Below are 14245 nucleotides of genomic sequence, written 5' to 3'. Positions count from 1 at the left end.
TTTATGTTCGTAACTTATTTTTTAACGTATTTTGTACATGATGTTGCTGCTACCATCTCTTATGACCGAAAATAACTTCTGAACATCAGAACTGGGATTACTCACTACGGACTGCAAGAAGCTTTTTCCTTTAACGAGTCCGACGAGAAAGAGATACTGCTCTCCCGGGAACAGGTCCAGATCCATGTCATTTGCGTGAAGAAAAGATGGAGGAAAAAAGGATGCAGATCAGGCTGCCTGCACCGTAGGCAAGTCACGAGGGACTAAACTCCCGTTGCATCAATTCTACTTGCTAACATGCAATCATTGGAAAATAAAATGGATGACCTACAAATATGATTATCCTACTAATGGGACATTAAGAACTGTAATATCCTATGTTTCACTGAATCGTGGCTGAACGATGACGCGATATAGAGCTGGAGGTATTTTCAATGCACCGGCAGAACAGAGAAGCTACGTCTGGTAAAACGAAGGGTGGGGGTGTGTGCCTTTTTGTCAATAACAGCTGGTGCGTGATGTCTAATATTAAAGAAGTCTCGAGGTATTGCTCACCTGAGGTAAAGTATCTTATGATAAGTTGTAGACCACACTATCTACCAAGAGAGTTTTCATCTATATTATTCATAGCTGTCTATTTACCACCACAGACTGATGCTGCCACTACAACCACCTCTATAAGGCCATAAGCAAACAAGAAAATGCTCACCCAGAAGCAGTGCGCCTAGTAGCTGGGGACTTTAATGGAAGCAAATTTAAATCAGTTTTACCACATTTTTACCAGCGTGCACATGTGCAACCAGAGGGAAAAAACCTTTAGATCACCTTTACTCCACACACAGAGATACATACAAAGCTCTCCCCCATCCTCCATTTGGCAAATCCGACCATAATTATATCCTCCTGATTCCTGCTTGCAAGCAAAAACTAAAGCAGGAAGTACCAGTGACTCGCTCAATACAGAAGTGGTCAGATGACGCGGATGCTACACTACAGGACTGTTTTGCAATGAACAGGCTGGAATATGTTCCGGGATTCATCCAATGGCATTGAGGTGTATACCACCTCAGTCATCGGCTTCATCAATAAGTGCATCGATGATGTCGTCCCAAAGTGACCGTATGTACATTTCACCAACCAGATGCCATGGATGACATTCAACATCCGCATCGATCTAAAGGCTAGAGCTGCCGCTTTCAAGGAGCAGGACGCTAATCCGGACGCCTATGAGAAATCCCGTTATGCCCTCAGACAAACCATCCAACAAGCAAAGCGTCAATACACAATTAAGATTGAATCCTACTACACCGGCTCTGACGCTCGTCGGATGTGGCAGGGCTTGAAAACTATTATGGACTACAAAGAGAAACCTAGGCGCGAGCTCCCCAGTGATGCGAGACAACCAGACGAGCTAAATGCCTTTTATGCTCGCTTCGAGGCAAGAAACACTGAAGCATGCACTAGAGCATCAGCTGTTCTGGATGACTGTGTGATGTGTGAGCAAGACCTTTAAACAGGTCAACATTCACAAAGCCACTGGGCCAGACGGATTACCAGGACTTGAACTCAAAGCATGTGCGGACCAACTGGCAAGTGTCTTCACAGACATTTTCAACCTCTCCCTGACTGAGTCTGTAATACCTACATGTTTCAAGAATACCACCATAGTCCCTGTGCCCAAGGAAGCGAAGGTGACCTGCCTAAATGATTACCGCCCCGTAGCACTCACTTCAGTAGCCATGAAGTGCTTTGAAAGGCTGGTCATGGCTGACATCAACAGCATCCTCCCGGATACCTTAGACCCACTCCAATTCGCATACCGCCCCAACAGATCCACAGATGATGCAATATCAATCACACTCCACACTGCCCTTTCCCACATGGACAAAAGGAACACATGCGAGAATGCTGTTCATTGACTACAGCTCAGTATTCAACACCATAGTGCCCACGAAGCTCATCACTAAGCTAAGGACCTTGGGACTAAACACCTCCCTCTGCAACTGAATTCTGGACTTCCTGACGGGCCGCCACCAGGTGGTAAAGGTAGGCAACAAATTGTCTGCCACACTGATCGCCAACACTGGGGCCCCTCATGGGTGTGTACTTAGTCCCCTCCCTTACTCCATGTTCACCCATGACTGTGTGGCCAAACACGACTCCAACACAATTAAGTTTGCTGACGACACAACAGTGGTAGGCCTGATTACCGATAACGATGAGACAGCCTATAGGGAGAAGATCAGATAATTGACAGTGTGGTGCCAGGACAACAACCTCTCCCTCAATGTGAGCAAGACAAAGGAGCTGATCGTGGAATACAGGAAAAGGCGGGCCGAACAGGCCCCCATTAACATCAACGGGGCTGTAGTGGAGCGGATCGAGAGTTTCAAGTTCCTTGGTGTCCACATCACCAACGATTTATCATGGTCCAAACACACCAAGACATTTTCCCCCTCAGGAGACTGAAAAGATTTGGCATGGGTCCCCAGATCCTCAAAACGTTCTACAGCTGCACCATCGAGAACATCCTGACTGGTTGCACCACGGCCTGGTATGGCAACTGCTCGGCATCTGACCGTAAGGCGCTACAGAGGGTAGTGAGTACGGCCCAGTACATCACTGGGGCCAAGCTTCCTGCAATCCAGGACCTATATAATAGGCGGTGTCAGAGGTAAGCCTATAAAATTGTCAGAGACTCCAGTCATCCAAGTCATAGATAGTTTTTTCTGCTACGGCAAGCGTTACCGGAATGCTTAGTCTGAGACCAAAAGGCTTCTTAACAGCTTCTACCCCCAAGCCATTAGACTGCTGAACAATTAATCAAATGGCCCCCGGACTACTACATTGACATTTACTTTAGTTTATTTGGTAAATATTTTCTAAACTCTTCTTGAACTGCACTGTTGGTTAAGGGCTTGTACGTAGGCATTTCACGGTAAGGTCTACAGTTGTTGTATTCGGCGCATGTGACAAATAAAGTTTGATTTGATTAAAGCACACTGTTTTGCAATTAAGGTCTACAGTAGCCTCAACAGGACTCTGTAGGGAGGCACCAGGGTGTAGCTGGAGGACATCTAGATTCTGTCCTCCTCTGGGTATATGAACTTCAATACAAAACTTAGGAGGCTCATGGTGCTCACTGCCTTCCACAAACAAACTTCTTAATTTCTTCTTACTTAGGTAGCAAATGCAGCTAGCTAGTTTAGCCTACTCAAACACCCGGCTCAAACAGAGGGATGCTATGTTAGCTAGCACGCTATAACTATCCAACACTGGAACTCTTCCAAATCAAGGTAAGCTTTTGGTTTGAATAATTTAATGGCCCCGTGGCCCGCTGGTGTAACTGCTAAACTGCTTACAGTGTGTACAATGTACTGCATTATTGTAGGGGATTTACTAATGTGTTAGTTCTAGTAGCTATGTTGACTATGACATTACGTTAGCTAATATGGTGACAACGATGTAGGCTGTGTGTAGCAGTTATGATATGAAGGTATGAGTTGGAAAGGTTTTTTTGCCTGGTCACAGACGGCTGTTGTGTTGTGCACCGGAGTCCACAAGCGAAGGGATAAGGTGAGAGGAGGAGAGCGCGTAGATGGCAGAAGGATACAACAATTATATGAGGCTTGGAAAGTGAACCGTTTGCGTGTGATCAGGGTTGTATTCATTCTGTCGATTCTGTTGAAAAACGTTTCTTAAACGGAAGAAAATGGAATGAAAGGGGGATAAACATACCTGAATTTGTCCAATAGAAACTCATGACGGGTACAGGGAAAATTAGAGTATCATGTAGTAGCCTAAACGTATCAATGTTACATTGAACTGTCTGAATGGAATAGAAATGACAGTCATCCAATATGCTGTAATAGAAATAAGGACATGCCCATATATATACATTTTTTTTCAATGAGTATCTTCCATCTTAAACGGCACCGACCACTACTACCCTTTCTCACCCATCCTGCTCCTCGCTCCACACGACTCTCACACTTCCCAAGTCGCCTGCCTCCAACACATACACACAGAAACGCACACACATGAACACAATACACATACAAACCTGTAAACACAAACCGATTGTGGCCGATTAATTAGGGCCGATTTCACGTTTTCATAACAATCAGAAATCGGTATTTTGGGGCGCTGATTTGCTGATTTAAAAAAAAAAGTATACCTTTATTTAACTAGGCAAGTCAAATGACCGCCTAGGAACAGTGGGTTAACTGCCTCGTTCAGGGGCAGAATGACAGATTTTCACCTTGTCAGCTCGGGGATCCATTCTTGCAACCTTACAGTTCACTAGTCCAACGCAATAACGACCTGCCTCTCTCGTTGCACTCCACAAGGAGACTGACTACCTGTTATGCGAATGCAGTAAGCCAAGGTAAGTTGCTAGCTAGCATTAAACTTATCTTGTAAAAAACAATCAATCATAATCACTAGTTAACTACACATGGTTGATGATATTACTAGATATTATCTAGCATGTCCTGTGTTGCATATAATCTGACTGATCATACAAGCATACAAGTATCTAAGTATTTGACTGAGCGGTGGTAGGCAGAAGCAGGCGCGTAAACATTAATTCAAACAGCACTTTCGTGTGTGTTGCCAGCAGCTCTTTGTTGTGCGTCAAGCATTGCGCTGTTTATGACTTCAAGCCTATCAACTTCTTACCTGGGAATATCGAAGACTCATGTTAAAAGGAACCACCAGCTTTCATATGTTCTCATGTTCTGAGCAAGGAACTGAAACGTTAGCTTTCTTACATGGCACATATTGCACTTTTACTTTCTTCTCCAACACTTTGTTTTTGCATTATTTAAACCAAATTGAACATGTTTCATTATTTACTTGAGGCTAAATTGATTTTATTGATGTATTATATTAAGTTAAATAAGTGTTCATTCAGTATTGTTGTAATTGTCATTATTACAAATAAATTGGGGGGAAAATTGTCCGATTAATCGGTATTGGCTTTTTTGGGCCTCCAATAATCGGTATCGGTATCAGCTTTGAAAAATCATAATCTGTCGAACCTCTAACACAAACACACAGTCACACACATTAACCCACATGAACGCAATACACAGACTAACTCACACATAAACACACACATCGATACACACACTCACACATACAAACACATGACCCCCCCCCCCAACAATGGAGTCACCCTCAACAGACGACTAGCGGGAGAGAGCGCTACCCTGCTACCCAAGCTCATAGAAACAAGGGAATGAGAGAGAAAAGAAAGGTACCCAAAAGCAAACCCCCGGTCATCCTCGGGGGGCCCTGCCTGGCCTCTTTACCCCTTGGCCCCTGTGCTCTGTGTACATCCTGGCGGCCCCCGAGCACCCAGCTGTCAGGATACTGACATCTTAATCAATCCTGGCCCACGACCTTGTCACACATACCAGCAAGATGGATGAACAACTTGGTGACCTTTGACCCTCAGCCAGCGTTCACAATCCCCTGACCCCCTAACCCACACACCCCCCCAACCTCACTGCTCCAACAATGATGGAGGAGTCCCATTCACTCACCACTGCTGGGAACCAGAGGCCAAGGTACCCCCATAACCTTTGCACACACACACACCCTCTTTCTGACAGAGGACTTGAGGCCCAACCCCCCATCTCAGCCCCTCTTTAGTGTCTTGGACCACATGATTATATTGAAGTTGAGCCCCCCACTATTCTGCCTCGTCATGCTGTGGAATATTAACCAGCTCATCGGTGCACTTGAAGGCTGACAGTGAGCTCCACCCTTTAACCCATAAAACACTGAGATGAACCCTGGACTGACGCTCTGGTAGCCATGGAGACCCAGGCAGAACGTGAGTGTGTGTCTGAACTAACTCTGATGTGATAGTTGCCCGTGAGATTGGTATGAGGGGGAACTAAATATTGCTGACTCAAACCAGTAATGATACATAATCATTCAAAGAGATTAACTGAATTGAACAAGTGTATTTAACTACCCTCAATCTGCTCTCCTTCATCCCTCCATCTCTGCCTTCTCCTTCTTTGAAGACAACCCAGGGGAGTGAGAAACTGGCCCCAGCTATCCACACAGCCACAGCCACCAACAGGGGAGACGGGCTCCATTCCAAAGAACATTCTTGCCACGAAATGCTACCCCCTCACCCGCAACCTTTCCCACACACACACCATCTGTGACCATTTGTACCTCAGTGCGCCCTCCTCGTCCCCCATCAGAAGGAGCCAGCCCTAGTACCCTAAATCACCAGGCCTGTTTGTCAGGCAATTAGTCCTCTGAGATAGAGCTTAAAGGCTCCCCCGTAAATGAAGGTAGGTAGAGTGGCCCGTCCCCCATTGTAGCCACGCACCAAGAGAGAAACACACAGCAGGCCTATATATCCTTGGTAATTGTATCGACAGATTCTCCGCTGGCTTTTGAGTAGAATTTTGTTTTCTTGCATTGCCGTGTTTTTATTCATATGCTGATAGTTAATATAAGACATCCACTACGTATAGCCACTCAAACATTAAACAGAACCAAGAGGGATCATTGAGATGGAAGAGTAAAACAAACACTTGTAGCATTTTTCCCCCCTCATCCTCAATGCCGTGTGTGTGTGTGTGTGTGTGTGTGTGTGTGTGTGTGTGTGTGTGTGTGTGTGTGTGTGTGTGTGTGTGTGTGTGTGTGTGTGTGTGTGTGTGTGTGCCTCTGTGTGTGTGTATGCCTCTGTGTGTGTGTATGCCTCTGTGTGTGTGTGTGTGTGTGTGTGTGTGTGTGTGTGTGTGTGTGTGTGTGTGTGTGTGTGTGTGTGTGTGTGTGTGTGTGTGTGTGTGTGTGTGTGTGTGTGTGTGTGTGTGTGTTTCTTTCCACCTCTCATCCACCAGCATATAATGAGGTGAATGAGCACTGGCCCTACTGAGAATCATCTGATTGGGGCTGGTGGTGGGGTGGGGAGGAGAGAGAGAGAACTGGAAACATCTGGTTGGGATTGGAGCTGGGTTGGGGAGGAGAGAGAGGGACTGGGGAGGAGATAGAGAGAGGGACTGGGAATCATCTGGCTGGGATTTGGGCTGGTGTTGGGGTGGCGAGGAGAGAGAGGGACTGGGAGAGACTGGGAATCATCTGGCTGGGATTGGGGCTGGTGTTGGAATGTGGAGGAGATAGAGAGAGACAGACTGGGAATCCTCTGGCTGGGGTTGGGGCTGGTGGTGGGATGTGGAGGAAATAGGGGGAGAGACACTGGGAATCATCTGGCTGGGATTGGGTCTGGTGTTGGGGCTAGGAGGAGAGAGACAGACTGGCATCTACTGGTATCTATTAAGACTGATCTCTTCTGAGCAATTTAGCCACCAGAGACACACAGCAGACAGGCAGGCCTGTTCCCCTGGTCGAACTAACACATCCCAATAGAAGGCCTGTTCTCCTGGCCTAACTAAAACATCCCAATGGCCTGAATAATTACGGAATTTACAATCATCACTGCTTCTATTACCCAGCCTGATACCATGTAGGATAGATGCAGTGAGGGGTGGAGGAGAGAGAGACAACAAGCAACAGAGAGAGAGGTTGGTGAATAGAGGAGAGGGGGCAAGAGGGAGAGAGTGAGGGACAAAGAGAGCGGAATACATGGAGGGAGTGAGGCAAAGAGACCTACAGAGAGAGAGGAGGGAGATATGATAAAGAAGCAGGCTTCTGTATGGAGATAGAGATAGAAGGTGAATGAAGAGAGAAAGATAGAGACAAGTATAAATAACCTTGCAGAACAGCTGCTGCCAGCGACTAAAGGAATATATATATCTGAGGCAGACGGAAGATTTCTCTCCTTAACTTACCCTGGCATTTAGCGTTCCTCTCCTCGAATCCCGGGTTACACAGGCAGTTCCCGATGGGCACCAGCCACTCTCCGTCCGCCCCGCAGTACATTTTGGGAACGTCACGCTCCTCAGAATTATGAACGCAGGATCCTCGGACTTCCACCAGTGAGGAGGTGTCGGCCCCGGTGATGGTGTCAGGGAACTGGGCCAGGTTCCTCACAGCCATGGGACACTTCTTATAGAACACCCTGACAGACACCAGGGCGATGCAGGCTCCCACGTCCTGGAAGGCCAGGTAGAAACCCTTCCGGGTCAAGGCTCCGACGTCCCTGACCTCCGTGTTCAGCTTCATGATGCGATCTCCGATGTCCACCTGGGTGAAGCTCTCGTCGGCTGCCACCGTGTCAATCTTGCCAAACTGGTTCTCTCGGATGTAGCGCTCCTTGTCGTTGTTGGACTCGTAGTAGTAGAGGTTGAAGGTCTCCTTGCAGGTTCCCATGACCCCAGGGAGGCTGTTACAGTCGCGCAGGGTGAACTTGATCTCGATGTAGACACGCTGGGCGCCACCTCGGAGGATCCAGTCCGTTCTAAGCCAGTTGTTCTGGTTGGGTTCCATGACGTTACACACCTGGTACGTCCTGATGGGAATGTTCTTCTCATCCATGATGCTCACCTCCTCCCACTGAGGACACAAACACAGAGACAATGTTAGGAAAACATCTGACAAACATTATATCAACATTAGAAAATTCTGGAAAATGGTAGGCCACATAAAAACAATTGACTTGCACTGAGAAAGAGCATTGAGAAAGACCATAGCAAAATGGTGACTCAATATCTGTGTCCCAGTAGGCCAATTATTTAATGGCCAAGCTTGTCAATTCAAGAATAATAAATGCATGACAAGGCCTAATATAAATAGTAAGGCCTTTTATAATGAAACTACTACTGGTACAGGCAGAAATAAGTAGAAATAGGCCTACTGTACTGTATTCAATCCCGACTAGTAAGTTTTATCTCCACATAAAAGGAAACCAACCAAATCCTTGGGGAACATGCACCATTCATTATTACTATAATGTCAAATGTAATGTCTCAATGTAAATCCCCATAACTTCATGATAAATGTAAAGGTCACGAAATGGAGAGAAATACAGAAAGAGAGCAAAGAGAAAGGAAAGGGGGTTTTGAAACAATCTTATGTATGAGCTAATGGATAGGCCCTAAGTCTGTAATGGCGTATAGTGATTAGAATAGAAACCCAAGTGATTTGAACAGAAACCCAATATAAAAAGTGTGTCTGTGTTCTTTCTGTAGGTATACAAATTATTTTGGAGAGGGAGAGGGTTTTGACAGCACACATGTGGATTGGGTGTATGGATTACGTTATTGATGACTGGCTGGTTTATTATTATAGGAGCAATGTTTGTTTTACTTATGATAAAGAGCCTAGGGTATATGGTGTTTTCAAAGGCATTGGGGGCATTATGGCATGCTCATAAAGATCCAATGCAGCAGTTTCTATCTCAATATCGAATCATTTCTGGGTAACAATTAAGGACCTTACTGTGATTGTTTTCAATTATAATGGTCAAAAAAGAAACAAAATAGCTTCTCAGCAAAGAGTAAAGAATTTTGCTAGGACTGTATGGGAGTGGTCTGAGTGGGGAGGGGAAAACTGAGAACTAGCTTTTTATTGGCAGAGAGGTTTGGAAATATCTTTCTTATTGGTCTATTAGCTAATTTACCACCTGGTGATGTCAACAGACAGGCCAAAACTCTATGCCACCAAAACAGGCTGTAATTTCAGGCAGTCTTTTCAAACAGTTCTTTGCACTAAAAGGGCATCATCATAATTTTCACAATTTCACATTATTATCTGACCTTATTGTGTGGAAATATACATAAAACAGGTAAATCACGTTTTTCACTTCGCTGGGCCTTTACATTTTTCATAATGAGGTTAAAAAAGGGTTTTCTAATTTATTGCATTTAAAAACAAAAGCAGATAAACCAGCCTTCTGTTTGTATCTCGTTAGGACTATATAGTATGCAGAGAAAGGAGCCCAAACAGAGCTATTCCTACGGGGAAGGGTGTATCCTGCGCTTTATTTGATTCAACGTGTTATCATAAATAATCTCGTTCAAAGCACTATTCCTTTGAGTAGGGGAGATAACTCTAAACATGGGTGAGACTCCGTAACCCCCGCTGCTCTATTCCACTGCTCTCTTCTCTCTGCTTGGCCCTTTATCGTGGAAATCAACCGGTGTGGCAGATAAGGCCGCACCTTTCCCCGATAGCGGAGGAGAGAGAGAATGTGGGCAACTGGTTGTAATGAGAGGGTGAATGCACCCTGTCAATCACTCCGCCACGGAGGAAACGGCTGAAGCGGGAACAGAGAGCAACTAACAGCAGCACACACGAACCAAGTTCATTGAACAACAACTCAACCCCATGGTGAATAAAACAAGAGTTGGAGAGGCGGAGCTGCAACAAAAGATCAACCTTTCTTTTATGGGTCTATAGCATACGATAAACAGTACCATTAAAATATAATGGATATGCCAGAAAATGTCTGAAAAGACAGAAGAACGTCATTGCTCTTGGATAGCATATGTTGCTCTACTTTGAGACACCTTGTTGGTTTAGTCTATAAATACGACTAAAACTATAAGATGGTCTCATGCAATTAATCAGACGCCAGTGCTGCTGCTGCTTCTGCTCGGGGAACAACTGACAGGGGAGTGTGCCAGACAGGACCCAGCCGCGCGCACCCCGGGCCCCTTCACGGCCATTCCCGAAACAGTCGCACTCTGTACACGATCAGCGCAACTATTTATATCCCAATTAGACCACGGGATCACGCATTTAGTCCGATCACATTCCCTATCGCTTTATGGCCCAATCCAATCATACAGCGAGGACTGAAACCCGCTGCCCTTTCCCTTCATTCATCCATTCCAGAGGGCCCTTTCTGTGCTGCCAAGTTCCTCTCCCCCGCGCCTCAATGGGGGAAAAGGATATAAAGTTTCTCCACAAAGACCGATTCAATCCGCGGTCTATTCAGGAAACCCGACGCCCGCTACAGTATCGGACTAGAATCTGACCATTACTGCAAGTAGAGAGAGGGGAGGGAGGGGGGCTGTAGGCTATAGAGGACATCATCTCTCCATTTTGAATCAACGGGGGACTCGCGTCCTAACGAGGGGCACTTACCCCTCCTTCTGTTGGGTTGGCGACCCAGCCCAACTCCCCCGCTACGGATCTGGAGTCCAGTAACGTCACTGAAAAACATAGAAAGTGAAGTGAGCAGTTATAGACCGTTCATAACACGGATGATGTGTAGTCTGGTCTACAGTGCTAATATACCGTTTGGAAAAACCACGGTGTTGTTAAATTACCATAGTTGGATAGTTATGCAGTTTGATCAAGGAAAACAATTCTGCGCAATCTGCTCAACGAAAAACCAGTCAGAAATAGGCTAATGATCGATGTGTAAGGACCTATCTATAGGCCCATGTCGACGCATATAACTCCATAAAATATGTAATATGTTTGGATTACTCAAATGCGTAATGTTGATATTTTCTTTCAGGTGGATTTGTGATTAAAAACATAAATTGATATTTGTATAAAGAACCATGGGTATTGTCATTGTAACCCAGTGAGTGAATGTGGATGTTTGGTTAAGAAATAGGCCCAGATATTGGAGACTCCGTTTGTCTGTTTTAACTCCCGAGGTTCGATGATGATCACTCGAAGTCAATTAGAGGAGCACGGACTTCTAAATTAATTTGCCTCAGTGAGAAATCAAAAATAATTCGTGCAATCTTCTCAGTGCGCAGTGACGAAAATCTCAATTGTAAGCGCTTTTTTATTTTACCTTTATTTAACCCGGCAAGTCTGTTAAGAACAAATTCTTATTTTCAATGACGGCCTAGAAACAGTGGGTTAACTGCATGTTCAGGGGCAGAACGACAGATTTGTACCTTGTCAGCTCGGGGGTTTGAACTTGCAACCTTCCAGTTACTAGTCCAACTCTCTAACCACTAGGCTACCCTGCCGCCTCAATATTTAAATGTTCACTGAATTTAATTTAATTTTAGAAAGTGGATTTAATTTAATATGTTAACATTTATCTGAAATTACTTGGCTTAGGTAATTATTTGAGTACTGTTTTGAAGTTAATGCATTTGACATAGAAAATGCACAAGAGCCACTTGATAATTGAGTGGGGATTATTGTACAGAACTGCGACTGCAATACATGGTTATGAACTAAAATAACATGGCTCATTTTGGAAGGGGGGGGGGTTGCACCACCGTCCTGCACAAAACCAGACACAGATGCCGTCCAAAGCAATAATGATTGCTACATAAAATCGAGTCTTTGTAGCCTATATGGCTCAAGAAAAAATTAAATTTTGTTGAAGAAGGTGACTGTTGCTTAATTAACAGAAACTCTGAAGTAAGACTTCCCAGCACTCCACTCGGACCCTGCTAGAGCCCCATATAGACTTCAATACGCTCCGGCTTTCTGCCAAGCGCTTTCAACAATTTGGGTACCAAAAGGACCAAGTAGCCTACGACACAAAACGTTCGATGGGTTTGACGCATATGGAAATCCAATGTCAGAGAATAATGGCACATGTTGTTGAGCAAAATACTTGTGTTTCCCCCTTATTTGAGTGCTGAAGGTTCTTGCACGAGTCCAGAATAGCTACGGGACAACGGGCTCGTGGTCCGTCTCACACACGAAGTGGACGGAGTATAAACTAACGGAGAAGAAGTCCAAGACGGGGCTCCGCTGTTATTCCAGGTCTTACCTTCGTTTGGAGGGTAAATCCGTGCCGAAGAAACTAACGTAGAAATCCCAAGCAGCACAAAGGTTGCCGTAAACAAAATCCCAGCCATGAGTGCCATTTGTCGTTCGCCTTTTTTCTCGTCGTTCGTTCCGCTCCTCGCAGGTCTTGCTCACTCTCTCTCCCTGTGGAATATGCGTTTGAAGCAGGGATAGAGCGATGCTCCGAAAACAGCCGGGAGGCGGGTCTGAGCGCTCTGACGCGGCAGTCATTCCAAATAGGAACGCAGTGGACGGGCAAACGGCCAAATAATCATTAACTGTCCCCCTACCCCTCAGCCATGAGTGGACACTGGGCCAAATGGGACTGTGTAAAGGGCCAGTTGTTACTGTAATATTTAGTGCATTTCTTTCATGCGGACACCACTCCTTTTCTTGTTAAAGACAACCAATAAACTTCCAAGATAATGTCGTTACATTGTTATTAATAATAAAGATGAAATTCCCAGTAACGTTTCAACATTGGTATCCCTAATTAAGTCTAGGCTATAGCACGTGTCTCAAAAGTGCTTTGCTCAAAGAATCCTAAAAATCTTAATTATTTCTTCGGACTAGTCGTTGTCATGTGTAGGCAGATATTTGTCATTTTTCTCATAACGTGAGTTAAACCGCCTACTCGTCATTGGACCGCCTTGTGATCCCCATATGAAAGTTGTCTCCAGTGATGTGCAGCGCTGTCCAAGATGAAACACTTTAGACCATGGTCGCCACCTAGCGGATACAATCACAGATAGTCTGTATATATTGGATTATGGAACAAGTAAGAGCATGACACAATTACATAACACGAAATTCCACTTTGGGAAATTGATCATAACAATTATGTGATGCATGATGGCCACGAATCCCATGTTATTGATTATAGTCGTTATTCAAATAGCATTTTATCAAGGTTGAATTGGAATTAAGGTGTGTTGGGCTGATACATATGGGGATCCATCCCTGAGTTGTGATAACAAACATTTAACGCCTAAAGGTCTAGAAATAAATCGACAAGAGTAACCTAATGTTTTCCTTTGGGTTTTTCCTCAAACAATGAAGGCATTATTCGGTTTTGAAAAATCCTGTGTTCTCCCTTTTGGTTCAGCCTGTCTGTCTATTTCCCATGTTTTCTTCACCCTCCCTTCCTCCCTCCCTTCCTCCCTCCCTTCCTCCCTCACGTCCTCCTACGCAAGCTGGATCTTTCTCCATGCTCCTGCGGGATGAGCCAAGTTTTGCAGCCTCCAGGCAGGCTTCAGTGAGCCGCAGAGGGCCATCTTCATGACATAGGTGGGAAGTTCTCGCATCACCTCACACAGTCACTAATACATACACAAGGGCCAGCAGGTTACCCATAGTTCTTCCCGATCATGATTCATTCGTTTAAAAAAACATATATATATTTCACCTTTATTTAACCAGATAGGCCAGTTGAGAACAAGTTCTCATTTACAACTGAGACCTGGCCAAGATAAAGCAAAGCAGTGCGACAATAAACAACAACACAGAGTTACACATGGGATAAACAAAAGTACAGTCAATAACACAATAGAACAATCTATATACAATGTGTGCAAATGGAGTAAGGAGGTAAGGCAATAAA

General features: G+C 44.9%; 1 protein-coding gene across 1 annotated transcript in view; it reads right to left on the bottom strand.

The window, feature by feature from the left end:
* LOC112247396 (ephrin type-A receptor 4) overlaps nt 1-12816 on the bottom strand; it is an 84426-nt gene extending 71610 nt beyond the window's left edge. The window contains 3 exon segments of the mRNA XM_042296336.1: nt 7821-8484; nt 11020-11087; nt 12629-12816. Coding sequence (XP_042152270.1) covers nt 7821-8484; nt 11020-11087; nt 12629-12725 — 829 coding nt within the window. The 5' untranslated portion in view covers nt 12726-12816.
* Between the last annotated feature and the right edge of the window lie 1429 nt (nt 12817-14245).

Source organism: Oncorhynchus tshawytscha, linkage group LG13 (genome assembly GCF_018296145.1).
Source record: "Oncorhynchus tshawytscha isolate Ot180627B linkage group LG13, Otsh_v2.0, whole genome shotgun sequence".
In the NCBI taxonomy this organism is placed as follows: Eukaryota; Metazoa; Chordata; class Actinopteri; order Salmoniformes; family Salmonidae; genus Oncorhynchus; species Oncorhynchus tshawytscha.
The sequence above is the reverse complement of the archived record's forward strand: the minus strand, read 5'-3'. Positions and strand labels throughout refer to the sequence as shown.